This window comes from Muscardinus avellanarius, assembly GCF_963383645.1.
Source record: "Muscardinus avellanarius genome assembly, chromosome: 2".
NCBI lineage: Eukaryota > Metazoa > Chordata > Mammalia > Rodentia > Gliridae > Muscardinus > Muscardinus avellanarius.
The window spans coordinates 64268883-64293250 of record NC_137787.1 but is presented as its reverse complement, the minus strand read 5'-3'; the positions used below and the strand labels follow the sequence as shown (position 1 = coordinate 64293250).

The following is a 24368-nucleotide window of genomic DNA, read 5'->3' as shown; positions in this document are numbered from 1 at the left end:
AATAATAAAATAGGGCTGGGGATGTAGCTTGGAGGTTGAATACCCCCTGGGTTCTATTTCTAGTAACACACACACACACACACACACACACACACACACACACACACACACACACCCTGCAATTCTCCTGTCTCAGCCTTCCAAGTACTGGGATTACAGATGTGTGCCACCATGCCCAACTTAGTTCTAGTTTTTTAAAGTTAATAAACATTCAATTTTCTTAACTTTCAGGTTGTTTGTTTGATTTAATTTTGATAGGGGATGGGAGCTGAGAACAGAGTTGGTGGGGGAGGGGGAGTGTCAGACTTCAAACCCAAAGATTAATAGCTAGATTCCCAAGCAACTAGTAAAGATAGCTCCCAAAAACTAACAAATTATCAACCACTCTATACCAGTTTAGAGCTTCAACAGGCCCACGTCAGAAGCTAAGGTGGTAGTGAAGGAGGATTACTATTTTAGGGAAAGGGAAAAAGAAAGCACAAAATCTCCCGTCCTCATTCCCCATGTGTCCCAAACAGCAGAGCACTGGGGGGAACCCAGACAAATATTCTAGCAAGAGGTTTCTAGGGAGTAGTAACCAGCTAGGGCTGGCTCGTCCAGTGACCAGCGTCACAGCGAACACAGTTCCAGCTCTGTCAGGTATCTGTGCTCCTCCACTGCCTGGGGCTTCACCCAGCCGGGCAGATGCTCACCTGCCACTTATCTTCCTAATGGCTCTGTATTTACTTATTATTTTCAGAACTGCAGATGGAACCCCAGGGGTATTCTACCTCCAAGCTATACCCCCAGCCTTATTTTTTTATTTTGAAACAGGGTCTCACTGAGTTGCTGAGAGCCTCACTCAGTAGCTGAGGCTGGCCACAAACATGTGATCCTCCTGTCTCAGCCTCCTAAGTACCGGGATTACAAACCTATACTACCAGGCCTGGCTCTAACAGCTCTGTTTTTAAAAGACAAGCTTAAAAATATATCCTTGGACTAAAAAAGATAACACAGAGAGAAACAATATTCATAAATTCAGTTCTTCAAGGGAATTCTGAAAAGTGTAAACACTTGGCGGGGCAGAAAGGAGCCAAGTGTGCGTGCACTCTCTGGAGAGAGGCATCATTGACGGCTGGTCTCCAGGCAGCCCTGGAGCTGTGTGATTCAATCTAGGGAATTTCTAATTTCTAATTTTCAGCTACAGAAGAAAATGTACACACTTCTGCAGTGATGGATCTACAGATAAATCAGAGGCTGTGGAAACGCAGTTGCCTTTAGTGGCTACATTTATGTATTTCCCCTTACACCAGGCAAGGGAATGGAAAGACTCTTCCTTGTTTAAGAAAAATAATAGCTTCTGCTCCATTACATCTGATCTGTAATGATGGGAATAAGTAGACCTGCAGGGAAGGATCTGTTGACTGGCATTTTACTCAAGTACAGTACACTGTTTTGTGTGTATGTTTTTTTAATGGAATTCATTATCGACAAATCCTACCACTTAACTTCTTAAAGACCTGAATCCTACCAAACTCTACCACTGTTTTACTGTGGTCAAATTATTAAGACAAAGAGAAGCCCCTACTGGGAAGATAACAATAGAGATAACTCAGACTCAAAATAAACATAAGACTATTTTGAAGTCCTAAACCGCTACTAAGGAGAACACCAAAGAAACTTCCCGAGCCCCCCATGGAATGAAAGGCTGTGAGCCCGAAGGCAGCAGGTCAGCCCCCCTGCCCCCCCAATGGCAGCTTCACAAAGGCTGCAGATGACAACAGGAGGTAAGCGTGTGAGCCCCATTGCCTTTAATAGAAGCGTCCTGATTTTTTCTTTTTGTTTGATTTTCCACTCCATGGACTACCCTGCTGGACAAGATTGCTTTTCTCACTAGTGGGGGAGAAGTGTGGTTTCCACATTTATATCGAGTACATTACAACTTCTCTACTGAGACAGCCCAAGGGAATCTACCCACCTTATACAGACCGAAAAGCCCTAAGTCCCGGAGCACGTTCAGGGCACTGACTCTGGGTCCTGTAGTGATCTCCCCAGCTACCTGCAGGCGAATCTTCACGATCTCCAGCGGGTTAGTAAAGATGACCTGAGAACCTCCAGCCTGCAGGCAGGGGAGAAGAGACAGGGGCAACGACCACATCAGAGCTGGATGGACAACATAAGAAAACCAGACAAGCATTCATTTCTGACTATCTTCATGCCTCCCTCTGCTGCATAGAGGAAGGAGAATCTGGCACTGGCTGACGCGAGTGGGACTCAAAGAAATGCTCTTAAGGTCTGTCTCAGGCCAACTTTGTCTGGGTTTATTTTTATTTGAAATATCAAGATTGGATAGGCATGGTGGCACATGCCTGGAAACAGCTGTACTTGGAAGCCTGAGACAGGAGGATCACAGGTTTGTAGCCAGCTCCAGCAATTTTTTTCCTGGTACTGGGATGTAACCCAGGAGCAATCTAGCTCTGAGATACACCCCCAGCCCTATTTATTTATTTATTTATTTATTTATTTATTTATTTATTTATTTATTTAGCGGGTCTGGGGATGAAATCCAGGGGCATTTGACTTCCGACCTACACCCCCTGCCCTATTTTTTATTCTTTATTTTGAAACAAGGTCTCACTGAGTTGCAAAGGGTCTCACTAATTAGCTGAGGCTGGCCGCAAACCTGGCTGATACTCCTGTTTCAGCCTCCTGAATGCTGGGATTATAAGCATGCACCACCACTAATTGCCTCAGTAATTTAGCCAGACCCTGTTTCAAAATAAAAATTAAAGTAGGGCTGAGAGTGTAGCTCAGACCTCTGGGTTCAATCCCCAGTACTACACACACACACACACACACACACACACACACACACACACACAAAAGAAAAGAAAAATCAAAATTGTTTCTCAGGCCAATGATTCTTAGATAACACCAGCCATATTCAAAATAGCAAAACTAATAAACTTAATTTGGAAAGTAAAAGTGAAGCCAGATGTGGTAGCGGGGTAGTCCCCAAAGAGAAGGAAAGAGGTTGTAGGAGACTGGTATCTTGTACTTCCTGGAGCTAAGATTTGGACCTACAATGGTTTCTTTGCATTCCTTAGCAAGCATCCCCTGTGGCTCAGCCACGGGCATCTGCTTCCTTGGACTGCAGAGCAATTAACACAACTTTGGTCTCACAGAGGCATCTAAGTTAGAAGAGAGAAGACTCCTCAGGTTCAAATTCTAAAATGTATGAGCCTGAGCAAAACTTTGAGACAGGTAACAGCTACACCCACACAAAAGGAAAGAATTTAGAAAGACAAATTTCAGTATAATTTCAAGACAAAACCAGAAAAACTCCTGTAGGAAGAGCTGGGAAATGGAACATCTAGTTACCATGAGTACAACACCCTCAAATCAAAGCCACAGTCCACACTCTCTAGTGGTGAGTGACAGAGATTTGAATTTGGATTATCATAGTGCATTTGCATCTGAAATCTACCAACTATGAGAGAGAGGAAAAAAGAAAGAACACTTAACATAACTGCTACCAACTTCTTTTTGGTTTCTGTAAGAAAAAGACATGTGTGGCCATGGATGCATAAAAATAAATAAAATGTATATTATCTCTTTTTATAAAGTGAAAAAATCCAATGTGTACATTTTCATCTTAAACTATGGAATCATAACTATATTCGCAGAATATCCATAATCATATTCATATAATCATGTTATATTAACTGCAATGCACGTTCTATGTGAAATATAAAATCTGTGCCTTATTGGGGCATTGGTACAAAATGCTACATGGGTATAAGATACTACAAAAAAATCAACCCAAAACTCACAAGCAATCTTTAATGGCATGTTGATGCTCTAACTTCACCAATTCTTGCTCTTTTATCTAAATCCCACAACCCGATCCCAAGGGCAGCAACATTGGGCCCATTTTCAGAACCACTCAGGGGCTGCAAAACCCCTTAGCTCCTCAGGTTCCAATCTGAATGTGTATGTGGGTAGGAGCATGGGGTATCTAGGGATGTTCTACCTCTGAGCTACACCTCCAGTCCTATTTTATTTTTTATTTTGAAATTAGGTCTTGTTAAGTTGCAAAGGACCTCACTAAATTGTTGAGGCTGGCCATAAACCTGCGATCCTCCTGTTTCAGCCTCCCAAGTACTGGCATTACAAGCATGCAGCACCATGCCTCCCTGCAGAGCCCCTTTTATTTCTGAGACCGTCTCGCTAAATTGCTGAGTCTGGCTGTGAACTTGTGATTCTCCTATCTCAACTTCCCAAATACTAGGATTACAGTCATGAGCCTGGCTCACGTTCCAGTCTGGACCTCTTATTTCTTTTGATATCCACGACTGCTGAGACTAGATTCTTTTCCTCTTTCTCGGGAGGTCACTGTCCTGGATTCCCCCCGGCCTAATACCCCTTTCGTGTACCTTGCTGGGAGGTACACAATTTGCAGGCAGGCTCTTGCTGCTGCTCCTCACCCTGAGTGCCCCACCTTGTCTCCTGTAACACCCCAACTCAACACAATCCAAACCACTGGCACACAGTCCCCCCACTACGCACTGACCCAATTTTACGTGTTGATTTGTCTGTGTTTTTCTCTTTTTTAATCCTTTGCACTGCAGGCAGGAGGGAACATTTCAATCTAAGCAAACAATACTTTCAAAAGGATTGCTAGGCAAAAAATTATGTTAAAAAGATAATCTAAGTCATTGCTCCTGTCGCTAGTATTTAAGACCAAATCAATTGAAAAAGTTTACTACTTCCCTGACACGTCTGGTTGAAATAATGACTGCAAAAACTATCTTTGGAGATATGTGCTTTATATTCTTTTTTTTTTTTTTTTTGTGGTACTGGGGTTCCTGGAAGCCCTTCTACCTCCGGGCTACACTCCCAGACCTATTTTATATTTTTGAAACAGGGTCTCTTATGCCAGCGCGACTGGCTTCGAACCTGCGCGATCCTCCTGTCTCCGCCTCCCAAGCGCGGGGATTACAAGCGTGCGCCACCAAGCCCGGCGATATGTGCTTTATATTCTAAAGCAGATTAAAAAAGAAAAAGAAAGAAAGAACTACAAATTTTTATTATAACCCCCCAAATTTTCTACCACCAGACAGTGTCAGCCCCTGGGAGACAAGTGTTAAACATGGACATTATGCTTAAATAAATACAAAGTTCTTTCATGTTTTAATTATTAGTAAATTATAGCATCTTGCAAAACATTAGTATATTTGCATTCCCCCAACTCCACCATTCCCGCCTCTCTCCCTTCTTTCCTAGACTCTGGAAATAATTGCCAGTTTATTGAGATTTGTATTCCTTTAACAATTCTTCATATTTCTTTCTACTGGACAAGTAACAATCATTTTAATTAAACTCTCATAAAATACTACAACTGCGGGAAAGAGATAGCTACATTTTAAAATACATTCTGCCGGGCGTGGTGGCGCACGCTTGTAATCCCCACGCTTGGGAGGCAGAGACAGGAGGATCGCACAGGTTCGAAGCCAGCTGCGCAGGCTTAAGAGACCCTGTTTCAAAATAAAAAAAAGAAAAAAAATAGGTCTGAGAGTGTAGCCCGGAGGTAGAAAGGCTTCCAGGAACCCCAGTAACACCAAAAAAAAAAAAAAAAAAAAACAAAAAAACAAAACAAAAAAAAAAAACATTCATGTTCATTGTAGGCTTTAAAAATTAAAAGTTTTAAAAATTGAATACACAGTAAGTCTCAACAAGGCACTGGACATAAAACTAATCCATTGTGTATTTATAAAAACATACAATCTGGGAAGGGAGCACGCAAACAATGAACCATGACACTATAGAAAGGCGCACAACTGTGCGTTGGTTTCATACCTACCTATTCTGCTATAGTTGAAGGAGCAAATTTTCCAGGAATTATGTAGTTTGTTTATGCTTTAAAATTAATATACATTTTCGCCAGGCATGGTGGTGCATGCCTATAATCCCAGTCCTTGGGAAGCTGAGATAGGAGGATTGCAGGTTCGAGGTCAGTCTCAGCAATTTAGTGAGGCCCCTTGTAACTTAGTGAATTTCTGTTTGAAAGTAAAACATAACATTTATTTTTTTACTTTTTGGTATTGGGGATTGAACCCAGAGGCCTTCTACTTCCAAGCCACACCCCCAGCCTGATTTTGTTTCTTTACTTGGAAAGAGGGTCTCACTAAGTAGCTGAGGCTGTCCACGAACTGTGATTCTCCCCTCTCAGCCTCCCGAATGCTGGGATTACAAGCATGCGCCACCATGCCCGGCACAATTACATACTTTTATTTTTTATTTTATTTTATTTTATTTTGGTGGTACTAGGGGTGAAACCCACAGGCTTTCTACCTCCGGGCTATACTCCCAGCCCTATTTTATATTTTATTTGGAAACGGGGTCTCACTAAGTTGCTGAGAGCCTCACTAAGTAGCTGAGGCTGGCTTCGAACTTGCATGATCCTCCTGTCTCCGCCTTCCAAGCGCGGGGATTACAAGCGTGCGCCACTACACCCAGATACAATTATATACTTTAATAAAGGAATAAATTTATAATAAAATCTATACATTCAATCACAAATATGTCAAATGTTTCAAATCTATTTTAAATCTTCTTTAAATATATTTTCTAACTAATTAACACTAGTTATTTGTGGATTCAAACCTTCAAAAGGCTTATCTACCAGCCAGGCATAATGAGGCATGCCTGTAATCCAGTACTTAGGAGACTGAGACAGGACAATCAACTTAGCGAGGTTCTGTTTCAAAATGAAAAAAATAAAAAGAGCTGGAGGTATAGCTTGGAGGTTGAATGTCCCTGGGTTCAATCCCCAGAGACCTCACACACACACACACACACACACACACACACACACACACACACGATTATCTCCCTATTTATATATGAACATCAAAAAACCTAACCAAAGATTATCTCCCTATTTATATATGAACATCAAAAAACCTAACCAAAGCTGGGCATGATGGTGCATGCTTGTAATCCTGGTATTTGGGAGGCTAAAATAGGAGAATCACAGGTTTAAGGAGAGCTTCAGTAAATAGTGAGCCTCTCATCAACCTAATGAGATCTTGTTTCTAAATAAAAAATAATATAAAATAGGGCTAGAAATGTAGCTCAGAGGTAGAATGCCCTTGAGTTCAATACCCAGTACCACACACAAAAAAAGCTAATTAAATACAGCTAGTGATCTGAAATAATAGAAATCAAGATACATAAAATTTAGCCAGGCATGGTGACAAGCACCTCTATTCCCAGTACTTGGGAGGCTGAGACAGGAAGATTGCAGGTTCTAGGCCAGCCTCAGCAATTTAGTCAGACCCTATTTCAAAATAAAAATAAATAGGACTGGTGTTGTAGATTGGAGGTTTAATGCCCTTAAATTAAATCCACAGAGCCGGGCATGGTGGCGCATGCTTGTAATCCCAGCATTTGGGAGGCTGAGACAGGAGGATTGTGCAGGTTCTGATGCAATTTATGAGACCCTGTTTCAAAATAAGGAATAAAAAATAGGGTTGGGGATGTCACTCAGAATACCCCTGGGTTCCATTCCCAGTACCACCAAAAGAAAAAAAAAATCAATCCACAGTTCCAAAAAAAAAAAAAATCCATAAAATTTTAGTCAGGTGCAGCACACAACTATAATCCCAGTTACATCGTAGGCTAAAACAGGATGATAACAAATCCAAGGCCAGCCTTGGCAACTTAGTGAGACTATGTCTCAAAATTTAAAGATTTGCTGGGTGTGGTGGCCCAAGCTTGTAATCCCAACATTTGGGAGGCTGAGACAGGAGGATCGTGGTTCACGGACAGTTTTAGCTACTTAGTGAAACCCTTTGCAACTCAGTGAGACCCTTTTTCAAAATAAAGAATAAAAATTAGGGCTGGGGGGTGTGGTTCGGAGGTAGAATGCCCCTGGGTTCTATCCCCAGTACTGCAAAAATAAATAAATATAAATTAAAGACATAAAAAACAGATTTGGAGATATAACTCAGTGGTAGAGTATTTGTCCAGTTTGCACAAGGCCCTGAGGCCAAACCCCAGCACAGAAAACAAAAAACAAAAAGATAAATAAAAATTTAAATTAAAACATAATGATACACAACTATATAGATTTGAGTGGGTATTACCTAATTTGATTTCTTCCTGTGTTTGTTACTGATGTTTACATTAGGTAACATGCATTTCATCCCATATCTTTGGTGATTTTTTTTTTTTTTTTTTTGGTGGTACTGGGGGTGGAACCCAGAGGCTTTCTACCTCCAGGCTATACTCCCAGACCTTTTATATTTTATTTGGAAACAGGGTCTCACTAAGTTGCTGAGAGCCTCACTAAGTAGCTGAGGCTGGCTTTGAACCTGCATGATCCTCCTGTCTCAGCTTCCGTGCGCCACCACGCCCGGCTCTTTGGCGAATTTTTTCACTCACCAAATCTCCAAAATTAGCTTGTAATCCTTCAATCACTAAATTTCCTTTATCAAATCTGCTGCTTAAGTATCTAGGAGCTCAGTGAGGGATGGCTGTGGGGCATGCCACGGCCCTGGGTTTTATCCTCAACACTATCACCTCAACAAAAAATTGGGGATCATTTTTCTTAAAGAAATGCAAACAGTTATATTAAAATATGCTTAGATCCTTTTTTTCCACTATTATATTGAAATTCTGTTGAGATGGTTCTAAAACTGAATTTCAAAGATATAAAAGGAGCCCGGTGTGGTGGCACACACATGTAATCCCAGTACTTGGGAGGCAAAGACAGGAGGATCACAGGTTCAAGGCCAGGCTCAGCTACTTCATAAGGCCCTCCACAACTTACTGAGAATCTGTTTCAAAATAAAGAATTAAAAAAAAAATAGGGCTGGGGATGTAGCTTGGAGGTAGAATGCCCCTAAGTTCAATCTCTGGTACCACAAAAATAAATAAATAAATGACATAAAAGGAAACAAATCCCATTTGAAATAAGCATTACTCATATGTAAGAGAAATGGAGAGAATGTTAAAACTTCCATTTAATCCATTTAATTATATATCACACAATTTTGGAGGAGTACTGAGACTGAACCCAGGGGCGACCTACCTCTGAGCCATACCCCTAGCCCTATTTTATTTTTTTATTTTGAAACAGGGTCTAAGTTGCAGAGGCCCTCAATAAATTGCTGAGGTTGGCTTCAAACCTTCGAACCTCCTGTGTCAGCCTCCCCCATACTGGGATTACAAGCATGCGCCACCACACCCAGCTATCACATAAACTTTGATGAGAAAATAAATTAACTAAAGCTGACAGGGAAAATTAATGGGAAAAGGATGTCACACCGAGACCTCACCCGGCCCTAGTGTGCCTGAGGCTGAGGGGCTGCACACAGGATTTGGCCTGCCCAACCTTCTGCCCTCACAAGCCTACCCACGGGCAGGGTCTACAAAGAGGAGGGAGACTGGGCCCTGTTCCCGCCAAGCCTTTTGTTTCTTACTTTGATGTTATTTTTTACGGTTTGGAAGTCTTTCCCTCTCACCACAAAATGTCCAACAGAACAACTCACTATAAAGTCTCTCCTTACAGACACTGATAAAAATCTAACTCCAATTTGTTTAAGGCCACACTAGCAACTTGAGCAGATGATCAGGGCTAATGTTTTTTAAAAAAACCAGACAACCCAATAAGAGTCACAGAATTAGTTGTCATTACGACTAACTCAAAAGGAACAGGAACAGTGACTGTCTTACAGACCATCAAACAAACATTTTTAGATACTTTCATAAAGCAAAAGGAAATACTACTTCTTTCTAAAATAGTCTAAGGTAGTGTTAGCTTAAAAGGAACAGACTTCAATATGCTCACTGCTGAGTGATGACATACGCCAGCGTGTAATACTATACACACATGCACCCAGGGTAGGCGAAGGGCGTGGGGTCCCCAGGGTGGCAGGACCAAGCAAGGGACAGGCGTATGGGAAGCGGTGAGGTCCTGAGAGTTCTGCCCTCGTTAGTGGGATGGCTCCTTTATACACGAGGTTGAAGGCAGCTGCCTTGTCCCTTCCTCCATGTAAGGATGCGGTGACAGGCTAGCGAAGCAAAGAACAAGCCTTCCCCACACTCCATCATCTGCTCAGCACTTTGATCTTGGTCTTTCCAGAATTATGAGCAAGAACTGGGATTACAGGTAAACTGTTACTATGCAAATTTACCTGAAACACAGCAGAATTCAATGGATAAATAAAAGAAGCCGACTGTGGTGGAGCACACTTGTAATCCTACCATTTGGGAGGCTAAGACAGAAGGATCATGGTTCGCAGCCAACCTCAGCTACTTAGTGAGTCCCTTTGGCAACTCAGTGAGATCTTGTTTCAAAATAAAGAAGAAAAAATAGGGCTGGGGGTGTAGCTTGGAGGTAGGATGCCCCTGGGTTCTGCCCCCAGTACCGTGAAAAATAAAAAATAATAAATAAATAAATAAATAAATGGATATACCAAATGTGAAAGAATATGGTTTTGGAGACAGCAGTGGTTTGGATTTCAATCCTGCCACTTGGCAAATGCCATATCTCACTGAGGCTTTTGTTAACACGAGTTAGAAAAAATATGAAATGATCCCCATAAAATGTTCAGCCCGACAGAAAAATAGTAAAAGTCATTTCTTCCTAGTCAACCTCTATTAGGTCCAAATTTAAAAGTAAGTACCTTTTGGAAAAACAGCAGCATTCTTCCTGTAGGAGGTACTGGTAAGTACTCAGCCAGGCACGCATGGGAACACTGAACACTGTAGCAACAGCACTACCTCGGGTGGTGTGGACTCTCAGGGTTAGGCTGACAGGCAGCTTCTCAGAGCTAATCTGGTGTCATTCAGGAAAGGGAGGATACTGTATCCTACAGCGCCTGATATTCTACAACTAGATTCATCCTCTAAGATTCTACCCTCTGTTTAAATTACCAACTTTTGGAAGAAGTGGTAGATTGTGCCTTAACCATCATTTACACTGAGACATGACTGAATTCATCAGTAGAAGATAATTGCACATTTCCTTTCTTCTCTCAGTGAGGTGACTAAAAGTTGGAAGCAGAAAAGTTCAAGGTGAAGAACTGTGGACAACCTAATCATTTTGACTAGTGTCCACTTTGACTGTTTCTCATGTTGTCAATTTCCAGCTAGATCATCCATCAAGGCTTCCAGAACTGATTAAGGAAGAGATTTAGAGTGCCAGCACAACCCTGAAGGCACCTTAGACTTAAAGAGAAATCCTCAAATGTTCAATCTGTAAACAGGGTTTGTACTCAGGAGGAGCAAAGGATCCAAATATCTGAGTATGGATTAAGCACTTAGGTCACATGTCAGACATGGGAATAGGTCAGTTTCCTGGCCAAAATTCTCTGGATATCAAAAAAAAAAAAAAAAAAGTTAGGAAGCTAAAACCACTGAGAATTAATATTTATAATTTGTTTTTGTTGTTTGTTTTTGTTGTTTGTTTTTTTGTTTTTTTGGTGGTACTAGGGTTCCTGGAAGCCCTTCTACCTCCGGGCTACACTCCCAGACCTAGTTTTATTTCATTTTGAAACAGGGTCTCTTAAGCCAGCGAGGCTGGCTCCGAACCAGCGCGATCCTCCTGTCTCTGCCTCCCAAGCGTGGGGATTACAAGCGTGCACCACCACGCCCGGCAATATTTATAATTTGTAAAAATTCTCTCACTAGATGAGAAACAATTATAGCATCTAATTGGGATAAAGAGGGGAAAGTACAATTTTGGTGATCCAGCTGGGCAAGGATCATTCTTGTCCATTGTTTATCTTTCACAAAAAAAGAAATTCAGCCGAAGAAGTCTCCTTTCTGAGAATGCAGACACTAGGCAGGCACCCATGCACCCACGCACTCACATCAATTCACTTCTTCCTGAGGCTGATGATCCAGGGAGCATCTTCTCCCAATTACAACTGCAAAGGTCATTGACCTCATCACCTCAGGCTCCATAAGTAATTGATATGGTTTTAACCAGAACTACCAGCCAATTCAACGAGAAGTTATTCACTTTCTCAGGAACAAACGGACTGAACAAATCTCAAGCAAATCACATGTTAGCAAATGTGAAACAAATACCACAAATAAAGTTAGCTGAGCTACAAACTTAGGTGAAAGAATTAGTCTAAATCCAATGTAATGCTTACACTTCTATTTTATTTTTGGGAATTCTAACTCTGAGCTACACCCCCAGCCCTTTTTTTTTTTTAAATTTTGAAACATGGTCTCATTAAATTGCTGAAGATCTTGATAAATTGCTGAGGCTGTTCTTGAATCTGTGATCCTTCTGTCATTCAGACTCCCAAGTACCGGGAGAACAGGCATGTGCCATCTTGCCTGGCTGATGCTTACACTTTTAAGACTTGCGCTCTAAGTAAATATAATCTGATAATCTGAACCTCTAGTTCATAATTATTATCAATAGTTGCAATATAGTTACAGCTGTTTGCCACACCCTCTACTCTATTAAGGAGGAAAATTATCATTATAACACAAAGGCTTACTATTCATATCTCAACCTACAAAATAAGGGTCCAATTAATGAGCCATCTCACACTTTAAGTTCCTGTCGATACGAATATGGAGTAACTTAACCCATGAGGTCCTCTGCTACTTAGTGAGACCCTGTTTCAAAATAAAGAATAAAATAGGGCTGGTAGAGTAGCTGTGAGATAGAATGTCCCTGGGTTCAATCCCCAGTGCTGAAGAAGAAAAGAAGAAGGAGAAGAAGGAGGAGGAGGAGGAGCTGGACACTATGATATATGCCCTTAATCCCAGTTTTTGTGTGTGTTTGTGTGTGGTACTGGGGTTCCTGGAAGCCCTTCTACCTCCAGGCTACACTCCCAGACTTATTTTTACATTTTTATTTGGAAACGGTCTCCTAAGCCAGCGTGTGCGGCTGGCTTCGAACCTGCGCGATCCTCCTGTCTCTGCCTCCCAAGCGCAGGGATTACAAGCGTGTGCCACCATGCCCGGCAATCCCAGCTTTTTTAATAAACATACTTTTATTGGTACATTATCGTTTCATTCATAATATAAATCATGTTGACACTGACACCCATGCACACACTTGGTGGGCTTTCTCCCTGGCTCCCTCCCCATTCCCCCCTTACTCACACAGGTTACAGAGAGTGACATTGGTATTTTCACATATGTACACAAAGCCAATGGAAGTCCTTCTTTTATTGATCCTCACTATTCCCTCTCCCACCTCCCTGGCTCCACTGAGGCTTCTTCTCCATTAACTGGAGTTTCTCTGGTATCCCAATGACTACTCTCTAGCTGTTTGTTTGTTTGTTTGTTTGTTTGTTTGTTTGTTTGTTTTGCAGTACTTGGGATTGAACCCAGGGGCATTGCATTCTACCTCTCACATATATCCCCCAACCCTGTTTTTTTTTAATTTATTTATTTTGTGGTACTGGGGGTGGAACCCAGGGGCTTTTCTACCTCCTGGCTATATTCCCAGACCTATTTTATACTTTATTTGGAAACAGGTCTCACTAAGTTGCTGAGAGCTTTACTAAGTATCTGAGGCTGGCTTTGAACTTGTGCGATCCTCTTATCTCAGCTTCCCAAATGGGGATTATAAGTGTGCGCCACCATACTCGGCTGTCTTTTTTTTTTTTTTGGTACTGGGGTGGAACCCAGGGGCTTTCTACAGGCGGGCTATACTTCCAGACCTATTTTTATTTCATTTGGAAACAGGGTCTCACTAAATTGCTGAGAGCCTCACTAAGTAGCTAAGGCTGGCTTCGAACCTATGCAATCCTTCCTGTTTCAGCCTCCCAAACCCTGGGATTACAAGTGTGCGCCACCACGCCTGGCTTCCCAAACCTGTTTTTTATTCTTTATTTTGAAACAGGGTATCACTACATTGTGGAGGGCCTCACTAAGTAGCTGAACCTGCAATCCTGTCTCAGCCTCCCAAGTACTGAGATTACAAGCATGCACCACCACGCCCAGCTCCTACCTTCTGCATATTAGAGAAAACATATGGCCCTCCACTTTCCGTAACTGACTAATCTCACTTAGCAATGTTCTCCAAGTCCTTCCATTTTTCTGAAAATGACATAATTTTGTCTTATTGCTGAGAATTCTACTATATGTATATCCCATTATTGTGTAATCCATTCACCTAGATTGGCTCCATAATTTGGCAATTATAAATTGTTTCGTTATGAACATGAGTATACATATATTACTGTAGTTCTCTGATTTCAGTTTTTATGGAAAGCTATCCAGAAATGGTATGGCTAGATCACATGCTGGGTCCACTCCCCGTTTTTATTTTGTTGTTATTTTTTTTTGTTTTATTTTTCAGTACCATGGCTGGAACCCAGGGGCATTCTACCTCGGAGCTACAACCCCAGCCCTACTTTTTATTCTTTATTTTGATACAGGGTTTCACTGAGTTGCACAGGGCCTAAGTAGTAGCTGAGTCTGTCCATGAACAGCAATACTCCTGTCTCAGCTCCCAAATGCTGGGATTACAAGCATGCGCCATGACACCTGGCTTCCACTCCCAGTTTTTGAGGAATCTCCACAGTGCCTGAACTAATCTGCAATCCTACCAACAGTGTAGAAGAATGTCTAAAGTCTAGAAATGCTTCAGAAGCCTAATGAGAAGAATACCTTTTTTTCTGTCCTCAAAACCAGTTAGATTATACAATGAAATTTAAAAATCACTTCATATGACAAAACCTATTTAGAATTCCTTGAGCTCAAGGAATACTAAAGCACTCAGATGTACCTAACACAGAAAAACATTAAAGAAATAGATTTGCCACAAGAAAACGCCGAGATTAATACTTACACAACCCCCAGCAAGGATTTCTGCCGGCAGTGGAATGGAGCCATCTCTTTTAGTGAATTTGTCCCGGACAAAATCATTAACCTAATTAGAAAGACAACATCAAATAACTAGAAGTCCCGACTCTTTCCCCTACTGGCACATTGCTGTTTCTCAAAGCCAGCAAAATATCTGTCTCATAATAAAATTAAAAATTATCGAAGGCTTACATATGAAGGTAAAGTTTTACAAGTGACTTGGTGGCATGACCATGTTAACAGCATCAATTTTATTTTTTGGCTTAATCTGAAGAAGTAACAAAAATTTAGTAAGAAAGAAACTTACCGTCAGTTTGATGGCCTTTTCTGGAGCAACCCCTATAAGTTGTGGTATCAGACCTAGGTAAAGAGAGAGAACATTAACAACACAGATATACCACATATGAATACACAGGAAAATAGTTTCCTACTATTCATTACCCATCAAACATTTCAGGGTCTTAAATGAAGTAGGGAAAATGGCCTAAAAATCTGTATACATATGTAATAATTATTTACAAGTCAAATGTAATGTCATGTATTTGTGTGTGTTGGCGGTGGGGGGTGGGGATCTGGGGATGGAACCCAGGGGCATTCAACCTCCAAGCTACACCCCCTACCCTATTATTTTTTAATTCTTTATTTTGAAACAGGGACTCACTAAGTTGCAGAAAGTCTCACTAAGTAGCTGAGGCTGTCCACGAACCGTGATCCTCTGGTCTCAGCCTCCCAAATGCTGGGATTACAAGCGTGCACCACCACGCCTGGCTCATGTCATGTATTCTTGAGGCTATAAATCCTTTTCTTAATTAAACAAGCTGGTTTAAAAAGCCTAGTTATCCAATACTTTCCAAAAGAGGACATGAGGAAAGTATAGTTTTCCCTACTCTGGGAACATTGCCAATAACCATGTAACCAAATTTCCTCATTACAACGGACAACATACAAAGGTACACAGACACTCTAGAGAAGCTAATGCTGTGTACTTGAAAAGCCTCCAGAGTGTGCTGTTAAATACACTCAGATTTTGCCACAAACACTAGCTACATAATAGCACGCAGTAGCTTGGTTATTATAGAATACTAACTCCCATAATTTTCTCTTCAGCAAAACCCAACATTCAGCATTCATTTATTTAAAAAGAAGCCACAACTGCAAAGAAAAAAGAATGCAGTTTTTAGTATCATCTAATGAGTATCTTCCATAAGCAAAAGCAAAAGCCTATTGTATTTTTATTTACTAATATATGTCAAGCTTAAGACATTTTAAAAGAATCCCCTCAAAATAAAAGTAATCATTATTCTTAGAAAGTTAGATTCCCTAGGCTCCCTGAAAACTGGGAAGAAAAAACACATATATAAACAATTCAACATCTGGAGATAGTCACAGGTCTCAGCTTTCTAAGGCACACAAGCTTATCCAAATTGTTAGCATACGTTTTTTGCATACGTTTTTTAAAGATGCCAACAGTAAACATTTTATATCCTTTAAATCACCCAGCCAAGGGGGAGTTAAATATGTTTGCACACTTGCTTTTTGGCTGATCTTTAAGCCTACTCTGAGGACACTGCTGAGTGATTTTCCATAAGTTGAGAGCCAGCAAGTAATCATGCATGCAGGCTACTGTCAGTCAAACTGAATTATCAATGACAAACACAGACCCACACACACCTTTTATGGGCAAGGGACTGATTTAAAAGAATAAATCAGCAGATGGCAGTCTTAACTTTCTAACCTCCATGATTATCAGGCCCTATTACTTTTCATCTCACTCCCATACAACCATGGCAGCATGTGTATTTGTTTTACAACTTGCCTTGCTAAAGCTCAAGGAATTTTAATAAAGTACTGATTTGTGTCATTTTATCATTGTTGCCAGCAAAGAAATTTAGCTAATCTGTCAACAATTTTGTCAATCATCTGACAGAATAATGGACCAGTTCTAAGCAATATACGACAATCTCAATAATCATAGTATTCACATACAGACTGCTAGCATCTTCTCTTTAATGCAAAAGTCTCTCATTCAAAGGACTGATTTTATCAGCTCACAGCCTACCTAAAGTCAACAATTCCCTCCCTCCTTTGCTATACTGCATTCATTTAATTAATATGACATCTCTTCCAAGTGAAATCTTGTGTAAGCATCTCTCCATTGAGAAGGCTACACTGTGCATTATATATATATATATATATATATATATATATATATATATATATATATATATATCAAAGTTTCTTCTAATAAAAAACATTCTCTTTGTAATTTAAAAGTAGCCGAAAGGTCATTTTCAACAATGAAAGACTAGAAATGTCAAAGAAACAACTCAGGTGCCATGCAACCCTGATTCCTCACTGAATAAAGTGTAGATGTGCAGGGCTTGATGATTTCAAATGAAAGCTTCAGGTGGTCAGAACTGCATTTGAGACAGCGCACACCCCTCCACGGAGTGCATGCCGTACAGCTGGAATTTAAAGAGGCTGGGGTCCTGAGTATTTGAGCAAAATTAATTATATATATTCTCAGGATCAATCAAGTGATTTGAGCCTAATTTGGTTCCAAAAGGACACTCTTCTCTTATTCTATACCTAATGCCAAAAGTGAACACCCTCAGGATGCTTGCCTTCAAATATAAGTGTGTCAGAGTTACATTTTCCATGTGAATAACTGAACACAATGCTAACTAAAAGTGTTTTTTTTCTCCCTCCTGTCCATGAGCATAAATGTTCAGGCACAGTCTTTCTTCCCAAGGAAGAGGTCCTAAGCCAAATAGTTTAGGAGGGCTCAGAATGAGCTCGGATTAATGAGCCTGTGTGTGCAAACAAACAAGTACAGTAAATTACACAAACGCCCTGCACTCGAGCATGTGAAGAGTATTTTCAAAGAATTCCAAGTGGCGCCCAAAGGGATTAAAAAATTAATCTCCCCCGCAAAAGAACCCTAAATTCTAATGTAAAAGCATGCACATGAAAGTCATTCTCCTTCCAAAGAGAACAAGTTCCTACAAGGCTGGTGGGGGCTGAGGAGCCCTGCAGGGAGCTGCAGCCGTGACGCCGACAGCACCAAGCTCAACGTAGAGTTGTTGGTAATGCTCCCTGCAAAAAAAGGGTCTCTGTGTGCCTTGAGGTCTGTGTGCCTTGAGCAAAGGAGAGGAAAGGAATAAGAGTGAGACTCGGAGCCAAAGGGCTTTCTTTTGTCTTAAACTTCAGATGACTCATTGGGAAAGACTTACAAATGGTCTCCCTGGGAAGAGACACACCATTTGATATTTCTTTCAGTTGAAACAGAGGGTAAATTCACCTTCGAGTTGCAGCCTAGCTTCTAGTTCACAGGAGAGGTTTCTCCTTTCTAATTCTTTGAGAAATGCAGCTATTTCTTAGTGTCATCCCTGTGTCCCACCTGCAGACAGGTGCCTTAGTTAGACTTATGTTAGTTAGACTAATGTTGGGATACCAAAAAGTTTGAATTCCAAGAAATATAAACAGCAAGAAGAAAATTAAAAAAGGATCTTGTTTGCAGACTTAATATAGCTAATCCCCAGAAAGAATATAAAGTAGAAAAATGAGTGAAGAGAAAAACAAAAAACAGCCCTCGTCTTGACTAGGTGGAAACATATTTGGTTTACATAATGGTGAAAATCTGCAGCTGGTAAGGTAAAATCATTAACCTCAGCCACTGTGCTGTGCTTACTCACCCCGGTAGAGTCCAAAGAAGCCCTCATAACGCAAGACTTTCTTAAAACAGTCAAAGCTGTTTTTATACATCAGCTCCCCAACAACAGAGCCAGTGCCACGTTGGTTTTGCATCCGGGTCTTCACCAGATCTATTGGATACACTGCAGTGGCTCCGACAGCTACAAACAGAACCAAACAGAACAATTCTTAGGCTTCAAAAGGAACACGGTTAAATGAAGAATCCATAAGGACAACAAACCCCATCTCCAAGGGTGAGAACATAAAACATGATATTGAGTCCTACAAAAAAGACTTATAGTTTGTTTCTCCTCCCAGCACAGCCAAAGGAGGCAGACTAGCAACCACTAGGACCCCAAAGTACACCTGCTTCAAAGAACAACTGTCAAGAATGTTCTTAGATAGCTTAGGTTCCTAAATCAGAGAATAGGTTATCAGCTAGATGTGGTGGAGCATGCCTGTAATCCCAGTTCTTGGGAGACTAAGACAGGAGGACTGTAGGTTGAAGGACTGCCTCAGCAAGTAGTGAGACTCTCATCAACCTAGTGAGACCCTGTTTCAAAATAAAAATAAAAGCCTGGCATGATGGTGCATGCTTGTAATCCCATACTTGGGATTCTGAGACAGGAGGATCACAAGTTCGCGATCAGCCTCATTTACTTAGTGAGGCCCTCTACAACTTAGTGAGACCCTGTTTCAAAATAAAGAATAAAAAAAGGGGGGGCTACAGGTGTAGCTCAGAGGTAGAACATCCCTGAGTTCAACCCCTAGTTCCACAAAAAATAAAATAAAATAAAAACAGGGAGTGTAGGGGAATAGCTTGCAGATCAAATGCCCCTTGGCTCAATCCCCAGTGCCACATTAAAAAGAGTAGAAAAACCAACATTCCTCTAATGACAAGCTGAGTATGGTGGTACACACTTATAATCCCAGTACTTAGGAGGCTAAGACCGGAGGATTGCAGGTTTGAGGACAACCTCAGCAACTTAATGAGACCCTGTTTCAAAATATAAAAGAATAAAATAGGGCTAGGAGTGTAGCTCAGAGGTTGAATACCCCTGGATTCAATCTCCCCCCCCCCAAATTTTTTATAATGATAGCACTTAAACTATTATGTATAACATTTCTTTATATTTTTCCATTGAATAACTAAATATTATACCAGTTACTTCTTAGTAACTATAAAATGACTATATATAAAAACTAGGCAGCTGTACTTTTTTTGGTATCGAGATTGAACCAGAAGTATTCTCTTTTTGGCTTATTTTCTTCCTGTGTTTTGTTGTTGTTGTTTTGGTTTTGGTTTTGGTTTTTTTGTTTGTTTGTTTTTGTGTGTGGTACTGGGGATGGAACCCAGGGGCTTCTTTCTACCTCCAGGCTATACTCCCAGACCTATTTTATACTTTATTTGGAAACGGGGTCTCACTGAGTTGCTGAGGGCCTCACTAAGTAGCTGAGGCTGGCTTCGAACCTGTGTGATCCTCCTGTCTCAGCCTCCCAAGTACTGGTATTACAAGCGTGTGCCACCATGCCTAGCTGAACAAGAAGTTTTCTAACTCAGAGTGACAGCCTCAGTCCTGTTTTTATTATTTTTATGTTACTTTATTTTTTGCTTTTTGACACAGTGTCTAAGTTGCTTACAGTCTTGCTACAGTCTTGGGATTGCAGGTATATGACCCCACATTCAGCTATGGCTATTTCCGTTTTCTAAGCATTTTGGTAAATTAATCTTAGTTACAACCAAAATATTTATTTATTAATTTATTGTGTGTGTGTGTGTGTGTGTGTGTGTGTGTGTGTGTGTGTTACTGGGGGTGGAACCCAGGGGCTTTCTAACTCCAGGTTATACTCCCAGACCTATTTTTATACTTTATTTGGAAACAGGGTCTCACTAAGTTGTTGAGCGCCTCACTAAGTAGCTGAGTCTGGTTTCAAACCTGTGCTATCCTCCTGTCTCAGCCTCCCAAGCGCAGGGATTACAAGTGTGCACCCCCACGCCAGGCTCAACCAAAATATTTAAAGAAGCTTCAGCATGATCCTATCCCTTCATTTAGAATTTTAGAATTTTTTTTTTTTAAGTAAGACCAGCCAAACGTGGTGGCACATGCTTGTAATCCCAGTACTTGGGAGGCTGAGACGAGGATCCAGATTCACGGTGAGCCTTAGCTACTTAGTGAGGCCCTTTACAACTCAGTGAGACTTTTTCAAAATAAAGAATAAAAAATCGGGCTGGGGGTATAGCTCAGAGGTAGAATGCCCCTGGGCTCAAACACCAGCATCACAACAAACAAACAGTAATGCCATAGTTGGGCATGGTTGCACACACCTATAATCCTAGTACTTGGGAGGTTGAGACAAGAGAATATCATATTTGAAGACAGCCTCAGCAAGTAATGAGACTCCCATCAACCTGGAGAGACCCTGTTTCAAAATAAAAATAAGATAACACTGGGGGTGCAGCTTGGAGATAGAATGCTCTAGGGCTCAATCCCCAGCACCACACACACAAAACTAAGGCCACCGCTGAGCGTGGTGGCGCACACTTGTAATTGCAGTATTTGGGAGGCTGCGATGGGAGGATCGCAGGTTCACATCCAATCTCAGGAACTTAGGCCCTCCACAGCTTAGTGAGACCCTGTTCCAAAATAAAAATAAAAATAGGGCTTGGGGTATAGCTCAGTTAGAATGCCCCTGGGTTCAATCTCCAGTACCAAAGAAAGAAGGAAGGAAGGAAGGGAGGGAGAAAGGGAAATAGGAAGAGAGGGAGGGAAGGAAAGAAAGAAAGATCACGCTTTAAAATTTCTCAGACACTGAATAACCATTACATGAACTAGAATATTATATTTTTGGCTATTGGAAACCAAAACATACTTTGCAACTTCTAAAACAGAGACTGACTGAAAATAAACAAAAAAATCACACTAGTCTCATAAGTGTAGGCTTGTTTTGAAAAAATCATAAGAATTTTAATCACACCTGATAGATTCTTTTCAGCAAAACAACTTCAGATTCTACACATTTTCTTTGTAGATTATTTAAGCAAAAACAGTATCTCAAATTTCTCCTGGGAGCAAGGAGGGGAGGAGAGGTTCATTCTAGCAAATAAACTCCCAATTCTAGATATTCTTAAACTGGTAAAAAAAAAAAAAAAAAAAAAGGAAAAATATAAACAACAACAACAAAAAAAAGCAAAAGTAAATGACTTTGAGAGGTTGTTTTGTTTCATGAGGTTCTGGGATTTATATCCCAAATCTTGATTTCCTACCTGCCCCATGCCTAACTTAACTTCACAAACCCAGTCTTGTTCTGCGTTTTTTTCATACTGGCCTTACCCAGTATAATTAAGGTGAGTGCAGCACTGCGTTTCAGACTTTCACATCATTACAGAGGTTTTATCCTGAAGACAGACTGGAGCCAGAGGGGCCATAGCCATGCTATGACAAGTCCTCTGATCAGAGGTAAAAATAAAGAACACTTCAGAAAGCCCTGCAGTCGTGACCCCCAGGAACAATGAACTGCTCCTTTGCTGATCTGTCCCAGTCTAGTGAGATAATATTACATCAACACAAGCCTGAAACAGCACACAGACATGTCACTCACCTCCAGCAACTGAGCCCAGGGTGAATCTGTAAGCGGACTCGGCAATCTGGAGCCAGACAGGCCTGCCTAACCCAGGAGATTGCTGCAGGGAAGAAGAAAACATGTAAAAAATGTTGAAAAAGCATACAGCAAGTGATAAAAAGCGACATTTCGGCTATTTTAAGATAAGGAAAAAAGAAACCCAAAAGTGATATTGTTAACGATGTAACATCTTCTCTGAAAAATGGAAATAGGATATTCACATAGTTAAAAATGAAAGCAATGTTTCTTTTCTAAAAGCCAATACCTCTCTTATTAACATTTAAAAACTAGCCTCAGCAACTTAGACCTTGTTTCAAAATAAAAAAAACAGGGCTGGGTATGTAGGGACATTCAGAGGTAGAATACCTCTTGGTTCATTCCCCAGTAATTAACCCATATACACACACACACACAATTTCAGGTACCCACTGGTATTCGTTATATATAAATTAATCTAAATTACATTATAAAATTACACCTAATATACAATTTAAACATGCAAAGTAGAAAGAGAAACTAAAATATTTTAAATGTTTTATTATTCACTTATTGATGCAAAAATATTTTTGATCTTATGCTTCAGGTTAAGTTGGGTTTTTCTCTGTGTGTGTGCATGTGCGTGCACGTGTGTGTTTTTTTTACTAGAAACTGGACCCAGGGGCACCCTACCCCTGAGCTACATCCCAAGCCTTTCCCCTTTATTAATTAATTAATTAATTAATTAATTCATTCATTCATTCATTCATTCATTCATTTGAGACAAAGTCTCAGCTATGTTCCCCAGACTGGCCTGGAACTTGTGACCTTCTGCCTCAGCCTCCAGAGTAGCTGGGATTACAGACATAGGACATTAAGCCTGGCTTTCAGTATTGATCCAACACTTCCTTGTACAGTGAGGCTAAGCAGTTAACTCTAACACTTTGTTTCAAAGACAATGACTGATGATATTTCTCATCACATATTTTCAATTTAACTTATGGCACTGCTATGAACTGAAGGCATACACCCCCAGATTCATGTGTTGAAACTCTAATCACCTGTGTGATGGTATTTGAGGATGGGATCTTACGGCAATATTAGAATCTGCAAATTATGTTCTTATAAGAAGAGACACAGGTGCATTCACTCTCTTCCTCTGTCTCTCCCTCTCTCATATAGAGGATGTAACAAGAAGATTGCCATATGCAAACCGGGAAGCCTGCCCTCAACAGGAACTGAGTTAACTGGCACCTAGACCATATCCCCAGAACTACAACAATTCAATGTCTCTTGTCTAAATCACCCAGTCTACAGTAATTTATTATAGCATTCCAAACATACTAAGGCAGGCATTTTGGCTTAAATTTAACAATCTTTTAAAATCAATATAGATACCTGGGCGTAGTGCTGCACGCTCGCAACCCCAGCATTCGGGAGGATGAGACCGGAGGATCGTGGTTTGAGGACACCCTCAGCTACTTAGTGAAGCCCTCCACAACTTAGTGAGACCCTGTTTCAAAATAAAGAATAGAAAAATAGGACAGGGGGTGTAGCTCGGAGGTTGAATGCCCCTGGGCTTCATCTCCACACCCACCCCCCCCAAAAAAAATCAACATAGTTGTTACCTATTAAATATATAGTATAAGCCGTGCATGGTGGCACACGCTTGTAATCCCAGCATTCAGGAGGCTGAGACCTGGAGGATCGTGGTTCGCGGACAGCCTCAGCTACTTAGGCCCTCTGCACCTCAGTGAGACCTGGTTTCAAAATAAAGAATAAAAAATAGGGCAGGGGGTGTAGCTCGGAGGTCAAATGCCCCTGGGTTCCATTCTCAGACCCGCAAAAAATAAAAAAATAAATAAATAAATAAATATACAGCATAAGTCTATAACTTAAAAACATGCCTATAAGGGCTAGGGGTGTGGCTCAGTGATAAGAGCACTTGCCTACAATGTGTGCACAGCCATGGGTTCAATTCCAGCACCTAAAAATTAGTAATAATAAAAAATAAGGCCTATAAGCCTGGTACAATGGCACATACCTATAATCCAAGCACTTGGGAGTACAGACAGGAGGATCATCACGTTTGAGGCCTGGGAAGATGTAGGCAACTTAACAAGACCCTATTTCAAAATATAATTTTTTTTGCCAGGCGTGGTGGCGCACGCTTAAAATCCCTGCATTTGGGAGGCGGAGACAGGAGGATCTCGCTGGCTTAAGAGACCCTCTTTCCAAATAAAAAAATA

General features: G+C 40.9%; 1 protein-coding gene across 1 annotated transcript in view; it reads right to left on the bottom strand.

Annotated features, from left to right (window-relative positions):
* SLC25A12 (solute carrier family 25 member 12) overlaps positions 1 to 24368 on the bottom strand; it is a gene marked incomplete at both ends in the record, with an annotated part of 103998 nt that overhangs the window by 6982 nt on the left and 72648 nt on the right. The window contains 5 exon segments of the mRNA XM_080689772.1: positions 1958 to 2098; positions 14816 to 14896; positions 15137 to 15189; positions 18525 to 18683; positions 22123 to 22204. Of these exon segments, the coding sequence (XP_080545898.1) occupies positions 1958 to 2098; positions 14816 to 14896; positions 15137 to 15189; positions 18525 to 18683; positions 22123 to 22204 (516 nt within the window).